At 36.8% G+C, this 19,891-nt stretch overlaps 1 protein-coding gene across 1 annotated transcript; it reads right to left on the bottom strand.

The window, feature by feature from the left end:
- Positions 1 to 2,023: 2,023 nt before the first annotated feature.
- On the bottom strand, positions 2,024 to 19,384 carry tyro3 (TYRO3 protein tyrosine kinase). The gene is made up of 19 exons (XM_063007550.1): positions 19,308 to 19,384; positions 18,215 to 18,398; positions 14,366 to 14,466; positions 13,999 to 14,169; positions 11,606 to 11,692; positions 9,940 to 10,052; positions 9,193 to 9,373; positions 8,189 to 8,331; positions 7,604 to 7,742; positions 7,333 to 7,459; positions 6,655 to 6,749; positions 6,456 to 6,551; positions 6,131 to 6,211; positions 5,904 to 5,996; positions 5,283 to 5,404; positions 5,102 to 5,211; positions 4,640 to 4,799; positions 3,589 to 3,725; positions 2,024 to 2,553 (listed from the first exon to the last, which is right to left on the bottom strand). The coding sequence occupies exons 1-19, from the start codon at positions 19,363 to 19,365 to the stop codon at positions 2,136 to 2,138; spliced, it is 2,616 nt and encodes an 871-aa protein (XP_062863620.1). The 5' UTR covers positions 19,366 to 19,384; the 3' UTR covers positions 2,024 to 2,135.
- Positions 19,385 to 19,891: the final 507 nt, after the last annotated feature.

Genomic DNA, 19,891 nt, shown 5'->3' with positions numbered 1-19,891 from the left:
GTAGTTTGTAAGTGTTTCACAGGTGGTTATTTTAGATTTCTTGTAAACCTGTCTTAAAATGTAAGGGATACTGAACCTCGGTTGGGCTGGTGGGACGGCTCGAAGCGTGTGGCGGAAAATTTCCCTTATTTTTAAATCCAAAACTTGACCGGTATGATGACATTAATAATTTTTCAAATTCATTTTCATAATATAGAAAAACTGTAAACACATGCATAATTAAACATCAGATAAGTGCTGCCAAAACAGAATGAGTACTCATGTACTTGCTCAGCAAAGTATTTAATTTACTGAATCATGAATCAGGATGATCCACAGATGTGCAGTCACATGATTTTAGTCTCATGATTTTATCAAACAAAAGATACAGCTCGATGCAAGTTTAAACAGTGTTAATATGTAATCATTATAGAATATTGATAAGGTGCAAAAAATGACCAGAAGTTTAAACGTAGAAAAATAATCACCATTAACTAAAGCTCCATCAAGACACTTTTTTACTGAGAAAGGTGCCTTTTTGAAGTAGAGCACCCAAAATCCTCCATAACAAATACGTAACAACATGAGAACTGGACATGTTTCCATTAAAAAAATGGATTATGGTCTGCTGTCTTATACCTGTCGAGCTGTATTAACAAGGTCAGGCATCATAATGCCATTTGCTTATTCAGCAGTCTTACATCTCTTGATAAAAAATACAATACATAAGACCTGCCAAAAGGGTACAAGTATACATGTATAAACATAAAAGTAAAACAATGTTTGTAAACACTTATTGAACTAACATCAAAACAACAATTACAGAGTGGCATGTCGTACATAATATTCAGAATGTTTAAGAATACACTAGATTCATGTTTGCATGTAAAATGTTATATGTACAAACAGAAGTACTGGCATTAGCAAAAGGCAGTAAAAAATACCACCACAAAAGAGTTTACCTTTATGAACACACGTTTCAGCTGATCAAGTTAATATCAGGTTTTATGAGCCCTCCAGGACATCTTTTTAATGAAGCAAATACAAAAAGCCATTTCTGCCTTCAGCCTATATGCCAATAGTCAATTGAAATCAAACATCATTAATGACTTCTCACATTTTTTAAATGCACTCTAAGAAATCAAGGAACTGTGAGGTATGAAGCTTCTACAGCAAGGATGCATTAAGTGAATCCCATTTCTTAAATGTCATCTCAATTGTTCAAAAAAGGGCAAGAAAAAAGAAACAAGGACAAAGAAATGAGGTGTTAGTATATTTGTGCAGTGAGACGTCCTTGTTACTTTAAAGTGACATCTCCATTGATGTCTTGTTACCAGTCATGTTACCTGTTAGTATTATAATAACAGTAGTATAACAGTATTACTGGTTAGTATTATGACATGAAAAAATCTAGAATAAAAAGATGAATAAAGATTCAAAGACTTCTTCAATTTCTTGATAACTTAAGAGTCTTTTAGACTAAACTTAAGAGTGTATTTTAAGAAATCTGACATCCTTTCTGATGGCTTACAGATCACAAGCTGAAAGACTACAGAGACAGAAGTTCAGGCAGCATCAAACATGGTTTGGAACGCACTCACTGGGGTATCCAAAATGTAGTATACAGTGTAATACATTCTCAGATACAATTATTTTCTTACATCATTGAAGAAAGAAGTGAGAATTAAAAAAAATCAAGTAAACAAGGAGACAACAACTGGGATGCCTTCATAAACCAAATCATCATCTGCCATGAGCCCAGTGGTTTCAGGGAGGCTCTAGACTCACAGTGATTTTAATCTGGATTAAGTGGTTATTATGAATTTATGAGAAAAACCACAAAAACCTTAAAAAATACATTCTGAACATCTCTAGACATGCTAAAATTAGTTAAAAACAGTAATAAATCAAGACCCCACAGTTAACATTCACAGCAGTTCATTTTGGAATCTCAGTATTGCTACAAACTTGTCAAAATAAGTTAAATGTATCTAAATACCCCTGAAATGTGGCACTACATAATACTTTCACTGTATGTTATTAGAAGCTGATTGTTTATATTCAAGCTGGCATGGTGCATGTTGTACACCAGCTACCTGCTGGTATACATTAGTCTATGTGATTAGTCATGAACAGATGTATCTAAAACCCATGAATCACACATTAATGATAACATCCTCATCATCATCCCTAATATCCTCTGACGTATTGTCCTCAGAGGGTCTGCTTTCCCCATCTATCGCCCCGCATGGGCCGACAATGTAACGGTAGTCTCCACCAATAGCTAGCGCAGCTCCTGATGACACCGTTAGCCAGTCTTTTTCATCTTCCTCCTTACTAGCACACTGCCAAGGCACACCCCAATTTTGCTCCGCAGCACGTGAGGTGCAGGCACCAAGGCCGATCCCAGAGTGCGGTTCCCCCTCATCGTTTTCCAGGTTAACATACAGCAGCTGCTCCTTCACAGATGCTGAAGAAAGTCCAGTCCAGAGACCCTCCAACTGATCTACAAGGTTTTGAAAACTGGGACGACACTTGGGTACAGGAGACCAGCAGCTGTGCATGATTTCATAACTGGATGAGAAAGAAGAAAAGCCATTTCTTAATCTGTGGATTGTGTGACCAGTTAAATGTGTTTGGGGAAAAATGACACATGGACAGTAGTTATTAAAAATAATTCACTGAACCTAGTATTTAAGGTGTGTTCATGTAGAATAAAATGTAAAGTGATTTTTGGTTGGAATTATTCTAATGAAAGTTTTATTATGGTTTAATGCAATTAATAATTCTACCCAAATATGTCAATACATGTCAATACATAACAATTTACTATCCACAAAACATACAACAATATTAGGGGTTGTTTTTACCTGACTTTCTAACTGCTTGAGAATACTCTTAGGTCTGATTTAAGACAACTGGCATTTCAGTGTAATACCTCATTTTTAAAGGCTCAAAGTTAGAGACATTCACTTATGACCGCATGCAATAAATAATTTTAGGTTATTTTATTTGTAAGAGTAAATATTTAGGTATACAAATACAACTTGTTTTTACATTTTATATTAAAGCAAAATGGTTAACTTTCATAACAGTACAGAAACTTAACTTAGTACAGTAAGACTGTTCTGTATATCTGTGAAGATTATATTATCATTTAATGCATGAGATAAAGAATTTACACACATTTATCCACTAGCTCCAAATTTAATAAACATTTAAAGGTATGTGGACCCCCGACCATTATTGTGTTGGACAACCCTTCTAAAAGTTAACCCAAAATTTTAAATAGGTAAGGTTTTTGGAGATGTATCCTTTTGCTTGTTCCAGGTATAAAATATTCTAATGCTTATAGCACCACTCTTATGATTTTATAATAGTTTGTAATGTGAATCATCCTTTCTTTTTATTTCATTTATTTTCTATGTTTTACCATTGCTATCCATGGTAGGTCAGGCTTCTCCTCAATCACTGAGCTCAATGCAGCAACACACCCCAGACAACCAAGCCATCACGTGGCACCCTTATTTATACATTTATGCTTAATTATATTTCTGTTTAAGCTTTAAAATTCCATTAACAAACAGAGTTCATAAAACTAAAACTTACATTTCATTTGGACAGTCGGGTGGCTGTTTGAGCCTCTCTCCCTTGATAAGGTATTCATAGACTTCAGAGTTCTCCACTCCAGGATAAGGAGTATGCCCTCGAGCCATGATCTCCCACATAGTAACCCCAAAAGCCCACTAAAAACACAGTGTTGAAATGGAGACATTAAAATGCAGTGCATGCAGTATAATACCTTCTTATGCAATTGAAACTTACACATTAAAATGAATACTAATTTTACATTAGCAGAGAACAAAACAAGTCATTTTTTCTTTTAAAGCAATCACCGACACACTAAGAACAGTAACAGTGAAAATAAGTGTTAAACTTTATGTAGAGTAAAAGTGAACAAAGAAAGAATATTGATACAAGCAATTTCATAACATAACTTGACAATTTTTAGTTTTATTGATAAACATCTAATTCTTTTGACAAAATCCCAATGTGCACAATTATTCAACCCCCCCTTCCCCCAGCCTCAGTATCTGGTGGTCCTTTTGCCTTAATACCCTCTATTAAGGTGCTTTTGACACCTCTCTTGTAGAATCTTCACCCATTCTTTTTAAATAAAATCTTTTTAGTTGCTTTTAGTTGCAACTGCATCATCTTTTTGCACAAAAAGAATGATCATGCATTTATTAAGAAAAAAGATCATGCATTTATTAAGAAATGCAGTAGTGTTATGCTACCACTGTCTGCATGATGGTATGTAAGAAATAGTAACTCTGAGTTGGTTACTTCTTTGGGGTATCCTTGACTAAAATGGTCATGGGTGGCATAGAATTTAATTTAGCAACATGTATAACTTTATGTTTGTAGCTTGGATCAAATTAAAAATCTTAATGTTGCTGTCACTCAATTTTCTTTTGCTGGCAGTTGTCATCCAAATCATTGTTTACATACTACCTATATAAGACATGAATGCTGTCTAAACAAGAACTGTCACTTGTTAACCTGTTAATGTAAATTTGGTGTTAAAATCAAAGTTATATTGATATATTAAGGTATAACATTAGAAGGTTCTACGTGTAAAAGCACATGTATACATTACCACATCACTTTGTGTTGTATAGACATTATCAGCCAAACTTTCCAGTGCAATCCACTTCACTGGTAACTTTGAGACAGACCCTTGTCTGTAGTAATCACCACTGTAGATCTTCTTGGAAAGACCAAAGTCTGCTACACATGCAGTCATATTCTCATTCAACCTAAACACACACAAAATAAATAAACAAGCATACATGTATTATTCAAAATCATATTTTGAAATGTTTGGTACATTAAAAATCAGATGCCTTGGTGGTGAAGAAATCTCATGTACAAGCACTGAGAGGGACTGAGAGCACACTAACAAGAGCACCTCCCAGTGGCTAGGATAATAGGTGCCTAGTTCTCCATGGCAAAGAACATGACATGACTTGCATATGTGTGGAAGGTGCCATTGATGCAGAGGTGCATATTGGAATTTTAGAAAGAAACGTGCTGCCATTAAAGTGCTTTTCAGACTTACATGCAGTTGCGAGCAGCCAAATCTCTGTGGATTATATTTTTGCTGCCAAGATATTCCATCCCCCGTGCAATATCCAACATAAACTGAATGAGCGTTTGTAAGGACAAGGTCTAAAACAGAGAAAAATATAAAGACTCAATAGAAGCAATAGATCTAAGAAGTCAAAAGTTGTGATACTCACAAATGGTTCGTCCCCAAGACGGGACATGAGCAGGAAAGTGTGCAGGTCACCATGTTTCATGAAAGGGAGAATCACCATAGGGATAGGTAACCGGTGCTGGGGTTGTCTATGCAGGCTCACTCCTGTTGAAAAAGTAACACATACCTTGATTAATATTTAATCACTAAATTTAGTATATTTTACAGAGTTTTATGCACTTTAAACAAATAAAATAAAAAAAAACAAGCGGTGGAATATCTAGCCCAAGCCCCCCCACAACACCTAGTGGGTCACAGAAGTCTGAATATTCTAAACATGCTGTTTTCTAGATCTTCGGTTCTCATTTGTTCTATGTTGTAATGTAAACATAAATCAAACATTCCTTTCACAAATAAATATAAAGCCTTGGTTTTCTTAATTGACAGCTATCTAGGTCATGTATTTATAAATCCTAGGTAATTAGTACACTAGAGCATTAGTAACCACAAACAAGTCTATTTGGCATCATACATGAACCACTTCCTTATCTATGTGCATTTGTCAGCTATTTGAGTACAGATAATAAACCTTTAGTATAGAATTACAGGACAGTTTTATGCGTGACAGGACAAGTTTCAGTAATGCCAAAGTTCATGCACCAACCTATCAGCTGAATAACATTGGGATGGTGGAAATCCTTCATGTAGGCAGCCTCTTTCAGACATTGTTCAACATCACTTGAGGAAGTGATGTCAGCTTTAACACAAAACAAAGCAGAAGTTAGTGAAATACCAATATACCAATAATAAGTGGTTATCCAAGCAATACCTACAGTACCTCCAATAACAACTGCCTATGAAATAAACAGTGCACACAAATTGCTCACTTACTTTTTAATACTTTTACTGCCACCCTTTGCACTGAGCCGTCTTCCATCTTGAGAAATGCTTCTCTCACTGAGCCAAACTCCCCTGTGCATTAAAAGCAGATATTTTATGGATGTCATTTAAAGGTTTCCTCTTAAATCAATCACAATTTTACACTCTTATTACTTCAGGTTTATGTTTATTAGGTCTGCACTGGGTACAAAATGAACACATTTATTTCAGTCAAATCAGTATAAATTTAAATGTAAATTAAAAAATCCCGGATGAGGTTGTTATATGAAACATTTCACATGTATAAAATGTATTAAAGGAAATATGAAAAACAGACCTTTTCCTAGCATGTGTCCCAGTGTAAGAAGCCTTTCTGGGATAAGGACATCCTGCAGCTTGCTCTTCAAGTCATTGTTAATGCCCAGACTGTCCACTAAAGGGAACCCAAATTAAAGCATTAATTTTACTGCTGCATGTATTATAACCACAATGATGTTTGTAATTGTGGTGGTTACTTGAGTAACATTTACACATACAGTTGGATTCTGGAAGCTCAAAGCCCTGCCTGTTGAAGGATCTTGCTGCTGTAAAGGACACTACAGAGTCCATCCCCGGAGTCTTGAACACAGACCTGCCATGAAGGCCAAAGAACACATTATAATAAGCACAGCACAGTATAACAGAATAAAAATAGGAAAATTACATTAACTAAAACTATAAAGATAGGATGACAAATTAACAATACATCATAAAAACATGTTAAAAGATTAAAAAAAAAAAAAATAATTATAATAAAATTTTGCTTTTGTAAATGCAGTGTTTTGGTGTATGTGTGTGTGTGTGTTGTTGAGTAATTGCTGGTAGTAAATTCCACAGCATGTGAGCATGCACAATAAAAGCAATTTCAACAAATGTGAATGTGTTATTCAAAAGGCACTCAACTAAATAAAACTCTCCATGCATACAGTGGATTCAGAAAGTATTCAGACCCCTTAACTTTTTATGTGTTCTTTGTGTTGTGTATGTTATTTTGAATGGATAGAATAATGTTTTTGAAAATTCCCATTTAATAAAATAAATAACACTATTCCCTTATTAAGATAAGAACAGTAAAATCACTACCTACCTAGTATATTGGCCTGTTAATTGCCAGTCACAACCCACTATTACTCTCTATGGTTGCAATTACTTTGTATCTAGTAGTGCCAACTCACCCAAACTGGGACTCTTTGCTTCTGCGTTGAAACAGAACTAGCAGCATAAGTCCCACAATGGTGGCCACCAGCAACGCTAAGATCAAGCCCACCCACATGTGCCCTCTCTGTGTCTGAGCCTGCACAGCTGTAAAAAAAAAAAACCCAGAACATTGTAAAACAATGTGTACTGTGTATAATTAATACTGACATAAATGGACATAACCACAGTACTGAAAGATTGTTTTCATTGAGCACAATCAAATGATCACAACTCATTGCCAGGGCTTACCTGAGGCTGGCATGATGACAACTGGCTGACTCCAGGGGCCACATCCAATCACTGTGCATGCTGCAACCTGAAACGTGGCATTAAAGAATCGAGCACCGCCAGAAAGATGGGCAACATTTTCCTTAAAGAGGAATGGCTCCTGTAAATAAGAAAAGTTAACAGATGCCCTGTTTACAAAGTATATTTTGCATTTATTGTTTAGGATCTTTTGACAATTACACTATTAAGTATTTCAAAAATGTTCCACAAATAGTTCCGATGCCCTTGTTTTACTAATCCCAGCCAAGCAGCACAGTTAAAGCTGCACCTGTAACCATCCATGCATTGTTACTAATTACCAACTGCACAGATGAGCAAAGATGTCCAGAGTCGCTTGTCTAAACCTGACCCCTGCTTGTTGTCTTACATCTTAACAAATAGTAGCCTTAACAATGATGTTTCATGTTTTGTGTCCTTCTTCCAATCACTGAGCAAATATTATAGACTAAATAATTCAAAAATACCTTAGGTAACAGGAAAATGTATACAAAGTCTTTACAAAGTCTTTATTGGAGTTGCCTTTATTGAGAGTGAATGATACGGTACCTGACTCTCTCCTCCCAGGTTCCATTGCACCTTGTAGGCTAGCAGTCGACCATTTAGCTCCTCTTCTTTAAGTGCTGCCCACGACAGGGAAAGCTGCTGCTCGGTCAGCTCAAAGGTTAGATTCTTAGGAGCTGCTACAGGCACTGTGTGGCAAAAATATAATCCTTTCAATATAAAGGACAGTGTTCCAAGTACATTTTATCACAGGAATAAAATTACAAGGCTTTTGTTTGATGTTTGTTTTGGTAATATATATACAGTAGATACTAAATACTTATATTAAATATAAAAGATTTTAGACTATACAAAAGTGTAATACTAGTAATAAGCAGTAGGTGGCAGCATTGCAGGACCGGAATAAGGCTTTCATTCAGATGGTTTCAGGGCACACAAAAGTGCATTGTACCAACAAGGCTGGAATCCACTGGACTGTAGCCAGTCCTGCCACTTAACAAACATAAACAAAATCAACAGCAGAAAACCCGACTGCTTTTCAAACAAGTCATGCCAACTCTTCTCTCCACCCCCAATTGGCTGGCAGGGGGATGTGAGCCCAATGGTGAAAAAAAGATTGGGTTGTTTATTTACAACCAACTACACAAGAACAGTAACTTAGGAAAATGGTCTGTCTCCATGCTATGCTAAAAGTTTGAGTCTCTCAGTTGTAACCCTTTTCAGTAGCACTTTTTTAATTTCCTTAAAATTGCTTTTAAAAAAAAATATCCTGTTTGTCTATGTTACATCTCACTGGATTAACACTGAATTGAAAAAACCTGAAAGGTTTGTTTTATCTTTATGGAAAAACAAATCTATTATATTAGCAAAAATACTAGCCATATAAGGAAAAACTTCAGTGGTAGAAATCTCCATAAGGTGTTCTTCCATAATCATCAATGTTTTTTATGTTTTGCTTCACTAAAATACTGAATGACAAACACTAACTAGGAAACAATTCAGTATAAACCAGTGATTCAGCATGTCGTCTTATCAAGTGTTGTATATACCTGCTTCTGGAGTCAGAAAGTTCATCCAAGGAGAAAAAGGGGATGACCCAACATCATTATCACACCGGATTCGCAAGCTATAATTTGAGTGACTGCTGAGTCCACTAATCATGTGCTGGAAGGGAGGCACTGAAACCTGCAAATCAGGAAGTTTTTCTTTCCTTCCTGAGCTCCTAGAAACCTGCAAAAATATAAGTCATTACAAAGACCTTATAAAAAATTAAGCTAATTATAAATACCTTACTAAAATTCCAAATTCTAATTACTTAATGAATGTTATCTATTCTAATTTATCATTATAGTATTAACATACTAAACTTTTCTGTCTATAAAGCTGTTTTGCTACATTCCTGCCTTCCCCCCTAGGGTGACTGGCTCTACCCCCACCACAAATGGACTGTTAAACGCATACCAAAGGCCTGTTCCACTGGTGTAAATTCCTGCACCTCTAGTAAATCAAGTTGTTCCAATTTGCTAGCATTTGGTAACTTTGATTAGTTAGAAACTGACACGGTATTGAGCAAGGCCCTTAACCATTAATTGCTTGGATTGTACACGGTCACAATCGTAAATTGCTTAGAATTAAAGTGTCTGCTAAATGCCATAAATGTAAAGGTAAAAAATAAACAAAACATTGCAAATGTTTTATGGGTAAATGTAACATCAATAAAATAGACTAGATTTATGTTATTTTCTGTCCTGTTTTTCAAAGTAAAGCAATGAGAGACACAGAGACAACTACAGTACCTGAATGGTGCAGGTGGACAAGTCAGAATGGCCATTGAAGCCTGGGCTCCACATTAAAGTCACGTTACCAGACTCCTGGTCAATCTGTATATTTGTAGGGGCATCTGGAGGTTCTGAAAAATGAAGAAGCATAGTATGATTTCATGTGCATACTAGAGTTTGGGTAAATCATTCTAAATAACTTAATAAGCCCTAAACCCTACAAAAATTCTTCCTAGGGAGATGCTCTGAATGGATTTCAAAATGTTTAGTGGATTGAAAAGTTAGATGTAGGTGTATTGGAACACCTACAAGTTTCAAGTTTATTTGTCATTTGTACAAATGTTAGCAGCAGTTGTACATTGAAATGTGTGTTGGGAGGCTCGGGAACTCTACGAGTATGCTATAATAAAGTACAAATAAGATAAAAGTACAAGTACAAATTAAAATACAAATAAGATAACAATATAATAAACAGTCTTTTAAAAGTATATAATATATAAACAAGGAAGAAAAATATAGAAAAATATATGTAAAAACAATTGCAGTTAAAGTGCAAATTTGCATTGTAAACAAAGTGAAAATTGCAGTAAATGTAAACATTGACCCATAGTAGACATTGCAGGCGTTATGGATATTTCAGACAAAATTAATAATGGCTGTTAATAATGCTAATAGTAATAATAGGAATACTGATGATAATAATAATAATACTGCAGGATAGATTGAAGTTCAGATTGCCACATCATGTTTTGAAGTAATGTGGTATTAATATTAATATTGCACATGCCCAAAGTGTGAGTGTTATGAAATGTGAGTGTTGATGAGTAACTGAAAAAGGGGTTAGTTATTATTATGCATTGTTTAGCATTCTGATGGCTTGTAGGAAAAAGCTGTTGTTTAGCCTACTGGTCCTGGCTTTTATGCTGCGGTACCGTCTGCCAGATGGCAGTTTTGTGAACAGTCCGTGTGCAGGGTGGGTGTGGTCTGAGGTAATTTTTGAAGCCTTCTCTACACATTACACCTACAGGAGCTTTTATAAAGTCCTATTTTTAATAGGAAATAAAGAGCTTCCACTCTTCTGGGAGGGCTTTTTACAAGATGTTGGAATGTGTCTGTGGGAATTTGTGAGGTCAGACACTGATGTGGAACATGAAGGCCTGGTTCACAATCTCCATTCTAATTTCCAAAGGTATCTGATGGAATTGAGGTCAGGCCAGTCAAATTCTTCCACACCAAACCATAGCTTTATTGACCTTGCATTGTGCATAGTCATGTAAGAACAAAAAAGGGCCTTCCTCAAACTGTTCCCACAAAGTTGGAAGCATATAATTGTCTAAAATTTCTTGGTATGCTAAAACGTTAAGATATTCCTTCACTGGAACTGAGGGGCCTAGGACAACCCCTGAAAACCCCTGGGGATCAATAAAGGAATCTTATCTTAAAAACAACCCCACAGCATTATCCCTCTTCCACTGAACTTTACAGATGTTACAATGCAGTCAGGCAGGTAACGTTCTCCTTGCATTCACCAAACCCAGAATCATCCATCAGACTGCCAGATGGGAAAATTAAGCAATTCTTTAACATTTTGTATTTTTAATGAATAAATTGTCATAGTATTAAAATTATTTTGCACTGGTTAATTGCATTGATGTATTACACAGCACAGAACAGTATATCTCACCTTTGATGTAAACAGTACCAGTCCGGGACACAGAAATACCTTTAGCATTCTTGGCTTCACAGTAAAATTTTATGCTGTGATTCACACCTGGAGAAAAAAAACCCAGTAAATACTAAATAAGTGCCTTCAGTCAGAACTTACTATGCATGTATTCTGTCATTTACTACAATAACTACCCACAATTAAATTAAACCAGCTAAAAATTAAACTAAACCAGCCCATATAGTTGCAAAGTACACTTTAAATTGCACACTTCACACACTGACTCATCTAAAAAGCCAGTATACACCGATCAGCCATAACAATAAAACCACCTCCTTGTTTGTGCACACACTGTCCAATTTATCAGCTCCACTTACCATATAAAAGCACTTTGTAGTTCTACAATTACTGACTGTAGTCCATCTGTTTCTCTGCATGCTTTGTTAGCCCCCTTTCACCCTGTTCTTCAATGGTCAGGACTCTCCCAGGACCACCACAGAGCAGGTATTATTTGGGTGGTGGATCATTCTCAGCACTGCAGTGACACTGACATTGTGGTGGTGTGTTAGTGTGTGTTGTGCTGGTATGAGTGGATAAGACACAGCAGCACTGATGGAGTTTTTAAACACATCACTGTCACTGCTGGACTGAGAATAGTCCACCAACCAAAAATATATCCAGACAACAGCGCCCCATGGGCAGCATCCTGTGACCATTGATGAAGGTCTCAAAGATGACCAACTCAAACAGCAGCAATACATTTACATTTTCAGCAGTTAGCAGACGCTTTTATCCAATACGACTTACAATTATGACTAATCACGATTTTGAGCAATTGAGGGTTGAGGGGCCTTGCTCAGGGACCCAACAGTGGCAACTTGGTGGTTGCGAGGCTTGAACCGGCAACCATCTGATTACTAGTCCAGTACCTTAACCACTGAGCTACCACTGCCCAATAGATGAGCAATTGTCTCTGATTTTCTACAACTAGGTAGGAGTGTCTAATAATGTGAACAGCAAGTGGACACGGTATTTAAAAACTCCAGCAGTGCTGCTGTGTCTGATCCACTCATACCAGCACAACACACACTAACACACCACCATGTCATTGTCACTGCAGTGCTGAGAATGATCCACCACCTGATTACCTGCTCTATGGTGGTCCTCTGGGGGTCCTGACCATTGAAGAACAGGGTGAAAGCCGGCTAAAAAGATATGTGAGAAACAGATGGACTACAGTCAGTAATTGTAGAACTACAAAGTGCTTCTATATGGTAAGTGGAGCTGATAAAATGGACAGTGAGTGTAGTAACAAGGAGGTGATTTTAATGTTATGGCTGATCGGTGTATGCTGTAATGCCATTACTCTCCTGCGTCACCATCTAAAATGGGAAAAGATTTCCCAGCCATTATTACTCATGCAGTATTGATTTTTTAGCTTCTAGGGCAATAAAGGATGTGGGTCTCCAGTTACATAGCAGAAAAGGCAGGATGCTGGAACAGGCTGACAATCACTGATAAACAAACAGCTGTAGGAAGACAACGTAAATAAAACAATTCAATCACTGATGCTGGTTAGGATATCTCAAAAGCACATCTTTTGTCTACGTCGACCCTATAGTGACACTTGCATCAGAACCTGAAAGTCTTCTGGATGCCCCTAAAGTGCTACAGTTCTTCAAAGACATTTATTAATTTGCCACAGAAAGAACAAAGCACTACACATAGGCACTATAGTATATGCTTTTACACCACTAAATGTAACTAAATAAATAATAATAATAAAAAAACGCTAAAGTAAGATCAAGATAAAGTAAGAAGGTTTTGCTGGTATTTGTTTGCTGTTCTTTGGATACTTGATTGTTTTTTAAATACAAACCTGATAGTCCACCAGTATGTTCACAGACTCAGACTTTAAACATAATGTAACAAACACACGGCTAACCTTTGCAGAATTTAAAGTGGTACTAAACTTATTGAAAAACAATAACTTAAACAGACCACAAAAAATCAAAGAGCACAGTGGCGCAACTGAAATGCCCTGTTGTTGCTATTGCTAACAGTTAGCGTGGCATATTTTCTCTCAGGGTCAGATAAAAAATGCAATCACAGCCTCACCTTTAGCAAACTCCTACATTTACAAGTATCCTTATGCAATTAGAAACTGATGATCAGCATATTAGATATGGCATGGATAGTTCTGAGTTTGGATATGTACTGTACGGGAACATGCAATTGAAAAGGTGCATTAGATTGGAAAATGCAATACAGTAGTCATAAAGATGATTCATCAAGCAAGCTTCTATCTTCAGAACTGCTGATTATAATTAAGCAATCACAATCAAAAGTAGAACACAGTGGTTTCAGTTTTAAAATCAATTTTAGTCAACACCAGAATAATTTAGCGTTACCTGAAACGGAAAGCACAGATGGAGATGGTCTGAAATCTCCCTCTTGTACGCCCCCCAGCCACCACAACACCTGCACTGGTTCAGGAGGCCCAACAGCCGCACAAGTCAAGTTAAAGGGATCACCTGAAAATGTGGCTACATCCTGGGGTTCCACTATAAAGTGGGGGACACCTGATAAAAAAGGACAACTGTGTTAAAACAAGAATTAGGTTGTAACTAAGGCTGTAAAAGATCAGAAATATTTGATAAAATAAATTAAGACTAGAATTTAGATCTGTGCTACTGTTGTTTTACATCAGTAAAACATCAGTACCACCAGTAATATTGTGAGCATGTGTAATCATAGAGTAGAAAGCTATTGATCCACCTTCCACTGTGATCCATGCTGGTTCAGAGGAGATGACTGTACCATGATATTCAACCTCACACCAGTACTTCCCAGCATCCTGCTGTTGCACTGACTTCACCCTGTAAGTATAAATGTAACAAACACCCATGAGTAATCAGTGTAGAGTTTGACCTAAAAACTTTATGAGATGAAAAGGACCTTATGAATCTATGACATAGTGATGTAACTAATTCAGTCACTCACAGACCTGATGTGAGTCTGTATCAATTACACAATGTAGCCATGTGAAATGCTCTTATGTATGGTTGACTGGGATTATACTGTATATAGTTTTGGATAGAGTATATATGGTTATTATGGTACACTTTGGACTTATATAGTTATCTTTCCTATGAGGTGTATGCTAACATTTAGCTGGCTGTGTAAACGTTACCAATGTAGATTTGTGGTTATTATAATTTTACATTTGTGCAATATTAACTGACTTTTCTCTGATACTGATAGTTTTATAAATTTCTATCTGGGACTAAGGCAATTTAGTATTAGCTAGCTAACCCAACTGTACCAAAACAAAGTCATATTCAAAATATCAGTATAGTGCTTACAATATAAACAGTGCACTAGTTTAACATACAACAAATTCAGAAAGTACTCAGACCTCTTGACTCTTTGAACAATTTATTGTGTATTTACATTTGAAATTATATAATGAATGCACAATGTACACAGCACAAAGCATTATGTATGGCAAAAATTCCTACAAGACATGTGGGTGGCAGCATCATGGAAATAAGATAGTTATCCATCATTTGTAAGACAACACTGGGACATTTCTATTTTTATCTAAATAAATAATCCTAGAGCATGATTGTTTAATCTTATCCAAAAGAACATGTATGGCTGAAAGTTTTCAAACCAATAAAGCAGACACTAGACATGTAACATTTCATCTGTTTTAATTAATTACAGATGCAAAGGCCATTTAGTTGTATCAGATGCAGCTGCAAGCAAGGGTGTAAGTAAGTATTTTGTAGCTTCCTGGAAGAAATAACACAAAACTAGTATTACTCTATGCAAGGACGGATTAAGGATAGTCTGGGCCCCTGGGCAAAGAGCGCCCCCCCCCCTCCAAAAACATAAATAAATTAATACATTAAACAACCTGTCAATAACTAACCCTAACACAAGAATCTATTTTATATAAGTTTCTTTCTACTCTTCTTTCTTGCAAAGTCATCCACTAATTCATCAAAATTAAGCTGTCTGACCAAATCTGATTCAATGGCCAGAAGTGACAGTGAGTTCAGGCGGTTTTGGCGCATCCTAATCCTGAATGATATATGAAATATGGTAGCTTGCCTGGCAATTTGTAGGTCCCTAGAAAGTCAAGGAGCCATGGTAAACGACTTCTATGGAAGTCAAGGGCCCCATAGCAGGGGCCCTCGTGATCAAGGGCCCTCTAATGGTATGCCCTGCTCTTCTCTAGGGCCCCCTGGTAGGGGCTCTCATAACCAGGGCCCTCTAAAAATATGCCCCCCTCTTTCCTAGGACCCCTAATAGCCAGAAGTCGAAGTCAGAGCAGTGCCACAACGCCTCATCCATTTTCATAAGGGGCCAAAAAGCATGGCTAGGGGCCCCAAAAGCATGGCTAGGGCCCCCAAGAGGCCCTGGGGTCAAAGTCCCTAATAGTCAGAGGATCCTTAAAATGGAGGGCCCTCGGAAATTAAAATATATTGTATCATAAATGTTGATAGGCATCGCAAAATGTTTTGGGCCAGGGCCCCCCCGACCTCAAGGGCCCCTGGGCGCTGGCCCCACTGGCCCGGTCAGTAATCCAGCCATGACTCTATGTATGTTATTTATTTTTAATTGTTTACAAAAAGAAATTTGGGGTACCATTTTTGAGACGGAATTTATTAATAAAAAAATCAACAACAACTATAATGTCATTATAATGTAAAAATATAAACTGTGGTCCCCATAGTTATATATTATATTATTTGATGAAGGAATTATAGTAAATATGGACCTACATAACACAATCCGCATACATTTCACATATTATTAATTAATACAATGTTTATACATAAAACAATAAGATCACTAAAACATTTAAAAAAAGAAAAAAATACGTTATAGCAAAACCCTTGCGCCTCATACCATTCATGATTGTGATACTTCTGTTCATAACAATGCTTTTGCTGGGTCTGAGAGACTTGCCCTAAGCTCCAGTAAGTCAGCCCTCGTGCCAGTGATTAGCAGAAATGACTGCATCTTGATAGTCCTTGCATTACACACATGGCTGTCAAAACACCCACAGGTGAATAACCACATCTGCTTACTGGAGAAAACAGCCACCCCAAATGCACAATCTTATGGATCCCTTTTTACAGGGTCAGTAGGGAAAATATGATGTCATGTTATCTCCTTTCCACCCATTGTTTTAAGTATTTTTTTCTGTCTGGTATTCCTGGAGGACCTTGTTTCTGTTTTGAGTCAAGAGCTCATTAGAAAAATCAAATGAAAAACTGAAGACATACATGTTTTTGTATATGCCTAAAAAGATTTTTAAAATAACATTGCTGTCTATTTTAGATCTTTCAATGCATTAAGAAAGTAACTCATTAAGATATAAGTTGCTGAATAACTTGCTAGTTTGAGTTTTTCAGCATGGTGCACACATTCTGGACTGAGAGGACAACTGGTTTCAAAACAACATAATACAGGCCATCTCTTTTAAACTGGAACAACCAGCTCTAGACAGAAGAAACGGTCTGCACCTACAACACATATCTCTTTCAGCATCATCTAAATGTTTATTTCAAGTTTCGTGGCAGTTCATGACTCCAAGCTTCACTTGTATGGCTGTCTCTTGAATTACATTGCACTGTGTTTTTCTCATTGCAGTAAACTAAACAAAGCATTTTAATGTAAGTGTACTGCTAAAGGACAGTTAAGTATACAGAGTTACTTTTAAGAAAATCAAGCATACTTAGATCTCTGCTCATTTAAAAATGAATATTACAGTTGGTTTAAAATGCTATTTTTTACACAAACAAATAATTACTGCAATTCAAATTATACCTGGGCTATCTGAGCTACTGCATGCACTAAAACACTCTCAGAAAGACAAAGCAATATATGGTATTGTTCATGCCCATATGACGTACAAAAGTGAAGAATAAAACCTTAAACAAGCAGATGAACACACCCTCATGGAACACAGGACTACACAGTCCCTGCTCCCAATCTAGCTTTTATGTACTCTAACAAGAAAGCTAAAACTAAATTATCAAAATGTAACCAAATAGCAGACTGGGAAATGCCATTCTGAATCAAAAGATCATATTTTGGTAATCCTGTCATTCCCATGTCATAGAAATGTATGACTTCTGAAGTAGTTGCTAAACATTAAATAGATTGCATAAAAGGCACAAAACTACAAAACCAATTACTGGATTTAGATTTGATGATAGCATTGTTTTAACACTTAGTATATTTGGTATTAATTTAATTAGGGATAAAGGCCAGTTGTGGTGCCAGAAACACTAGGATAGCATCTGACAAAGTATTAGAGTTCAGTTTGTGTTGGTCAGGGTGTGTTTTTTCTTTTGTTCTTTTGTGACCAATTTGCTTTAATTGCACAGGCTTTGTAGCAACTAAATCAAACACACAGAACATAATATTGTTACAACATGATGTTAATGCAGTGGTATCAGATTTGGAATTGGAATGACTATAAAATATGTAAACACAGTATGTAATATTAGATTTTACACAGAAGCATTCTGCCATTTTTGCTTTGAATTATACACCTATGAAAATACATAATAGCATGCATAATAGTATGTACCATAGCATTCCTACCTGTGAAATGTCTCCCAGTGATGGCTGTCTATAGGGATGTAAATCTGATCTGTGCTGTACAGCTTTTCACCATCCTTCATCCAGACAATCTCTACCTCACTCAGGCCCTCCACAGCACAGCCCAGACGAGCCATGTTACCTTGGGTTACTGTAAGGTTGGCTGGGTTTTTGGTAAACTTTAACCCTGACAGATAAAAATGCAGAGATATTAACTTCTAGTGTCATTCCTATTTAGATAGCAGCCTTCTATGATTGTCCACTGTTTTGTGAATAACTTATCTAACCCATTTTCAAAACTGTATAAAAGACTTTACATTTAGTGATTGTTCCTAAAGCAGCTAGCGTATTCAGCATTCAATTGAACTAAACAAAGGCGAAACATTGTTTATTATGACATGCCATTTCCTCTGCGCCAAGTTGCTTTTGAATCTGCTTCTGTGCTCTCTATTGTGTCACCGCCACTGCAGAGATCTGTGCACTGTCCATGTCATGAATCAGACTAACAAACACCATATAAGCTGCAGAAGGATGAACACTCTGGGATGAACAAGCAGCCTAATTGTGACCATTCAGTAGCTATGAATTGGGTAACGGTAAATTGATAAATACCAAAACTACATGAGGGGGCAGTAAGGGGGTGGATGGGCAATTCCCTTAATTCTAATTAGGCAGAGATCCCAAAGGAGGCCAGGTAGAAAACTTGTCATGGAGCCATTAACATTTGTTACTGTCCCTATCTGAAAATTCTAGTCACAATGATAAGGGGGCCTTAAATATGTGTGTGTGTGTGACTAAGTGATTAGTATATAGTCAGTTTCTGGATTTTTTTTTGTACCAATCTGTGAGCTCTATTGTAGTTCAATTACACCCACAGTAAACATCTGACCACTGATGAAGGGAACTGTTGTTGTTTACAACTTGGAAGCTCAAGATTCCTTAAAGCTTTCGGCCAAAGTTTGACGACTAAATAATACAATTTCTCACGTTTCTTGAAAGAAAACAATACTCTGTGGACAATCAATACATGTACAAGTTGACAATAATAAATAAACCTGACTGACAATGTCCTTAAAGCGAAATAAGCCAAACTTACCATTAACTGCTTTAACGCAGTGCACAAGAGTGAGTGTGATCCAAACATAAATCTCCATTGTAGCATAATCCAATAAAAACAAGTGAACCCGCTAACATTAGTCACATCCACAGTAACCCAACTCCGAACAAGCCAAACAAACACTGAATGAACTTTCTACAAGCGCAAAAAGAACCCATTATCAGCTCCACGCGAGACGGACAGAGAAATAAGCTACACTGTAAACATAAATGAATTAAAATTGTAAAAAAAAAAAAAATGCTGGAAGCTCGAAATACAACTTCACAACACGTAGCTTCTCCAATGTGTGAGAAAGAAGCAAATGGTAGATCAGCCCGGCTACTCCTGAGACTCCCTGTTGTTTCCCTCCCCTGGTGACGGAGAAGTGTGAAGTGTCCTGTAATGCCCCCTAGCGACACTGTGAGGATACAGCAGCTGTACAGCTCCTATATGGGAGTGGAATCACCGTCCACTAGGGTTTCTCTAAACTTCTGAAGTGATTAATGATATTTACTACAAATGGTCAGTTGTAGCTTAGTGGCTGTGGTACTGTACCAGTAATCAGAAGGTTGCAGACTCAAGCC

This window comes from Trichomycterus rosablanca, chromosome 13, assembly GCF_030014385.1.
Source record: "Trichomycterus rosablanca isolate fTriRos1 chromosome 13, fTriRos1.hap1, whole genome shotgun sequence".
In the NCBI taxonomy this organism is placed as follows: domain Eukaryota; kingdom Metazoa; phylum Chordata; class Actinopteri; order Siluriformes; family Trichomycteridae; genus Trichomycterus; species Trichomycterus rosablanca.
This window is presented reverse-complemented; position numbering and strand designations above follow the sequence as displayed.

What these genes read in the sequence shown, in the direction of transcription:
- tyro3 (XM_063007550.1), bottom strand. Translation starts at nt 19,365, where the DNA reads ATGGAGATTTATGTTTGGATCACACTCACTCTTGTGCACTGCGTTAAA. An exon ending in TGGTACTGTTTACATCAAAG is followed by an intron (nt 10,053 to 11,605) that starts GTGAGATATACT and finishes TTCATTTTTCAG; the next exon opens with AACCTCCAGATGCCCCTACA. An exon ending in CAATGTTATTCAGCTGATAG is followed by an intron (nt 5,405 to 5,903) that starts GTTGGTGCATGA and finishes CTTTTTCAACAG; the next exon opens with GAGTGAGCCTGCATAGACAA.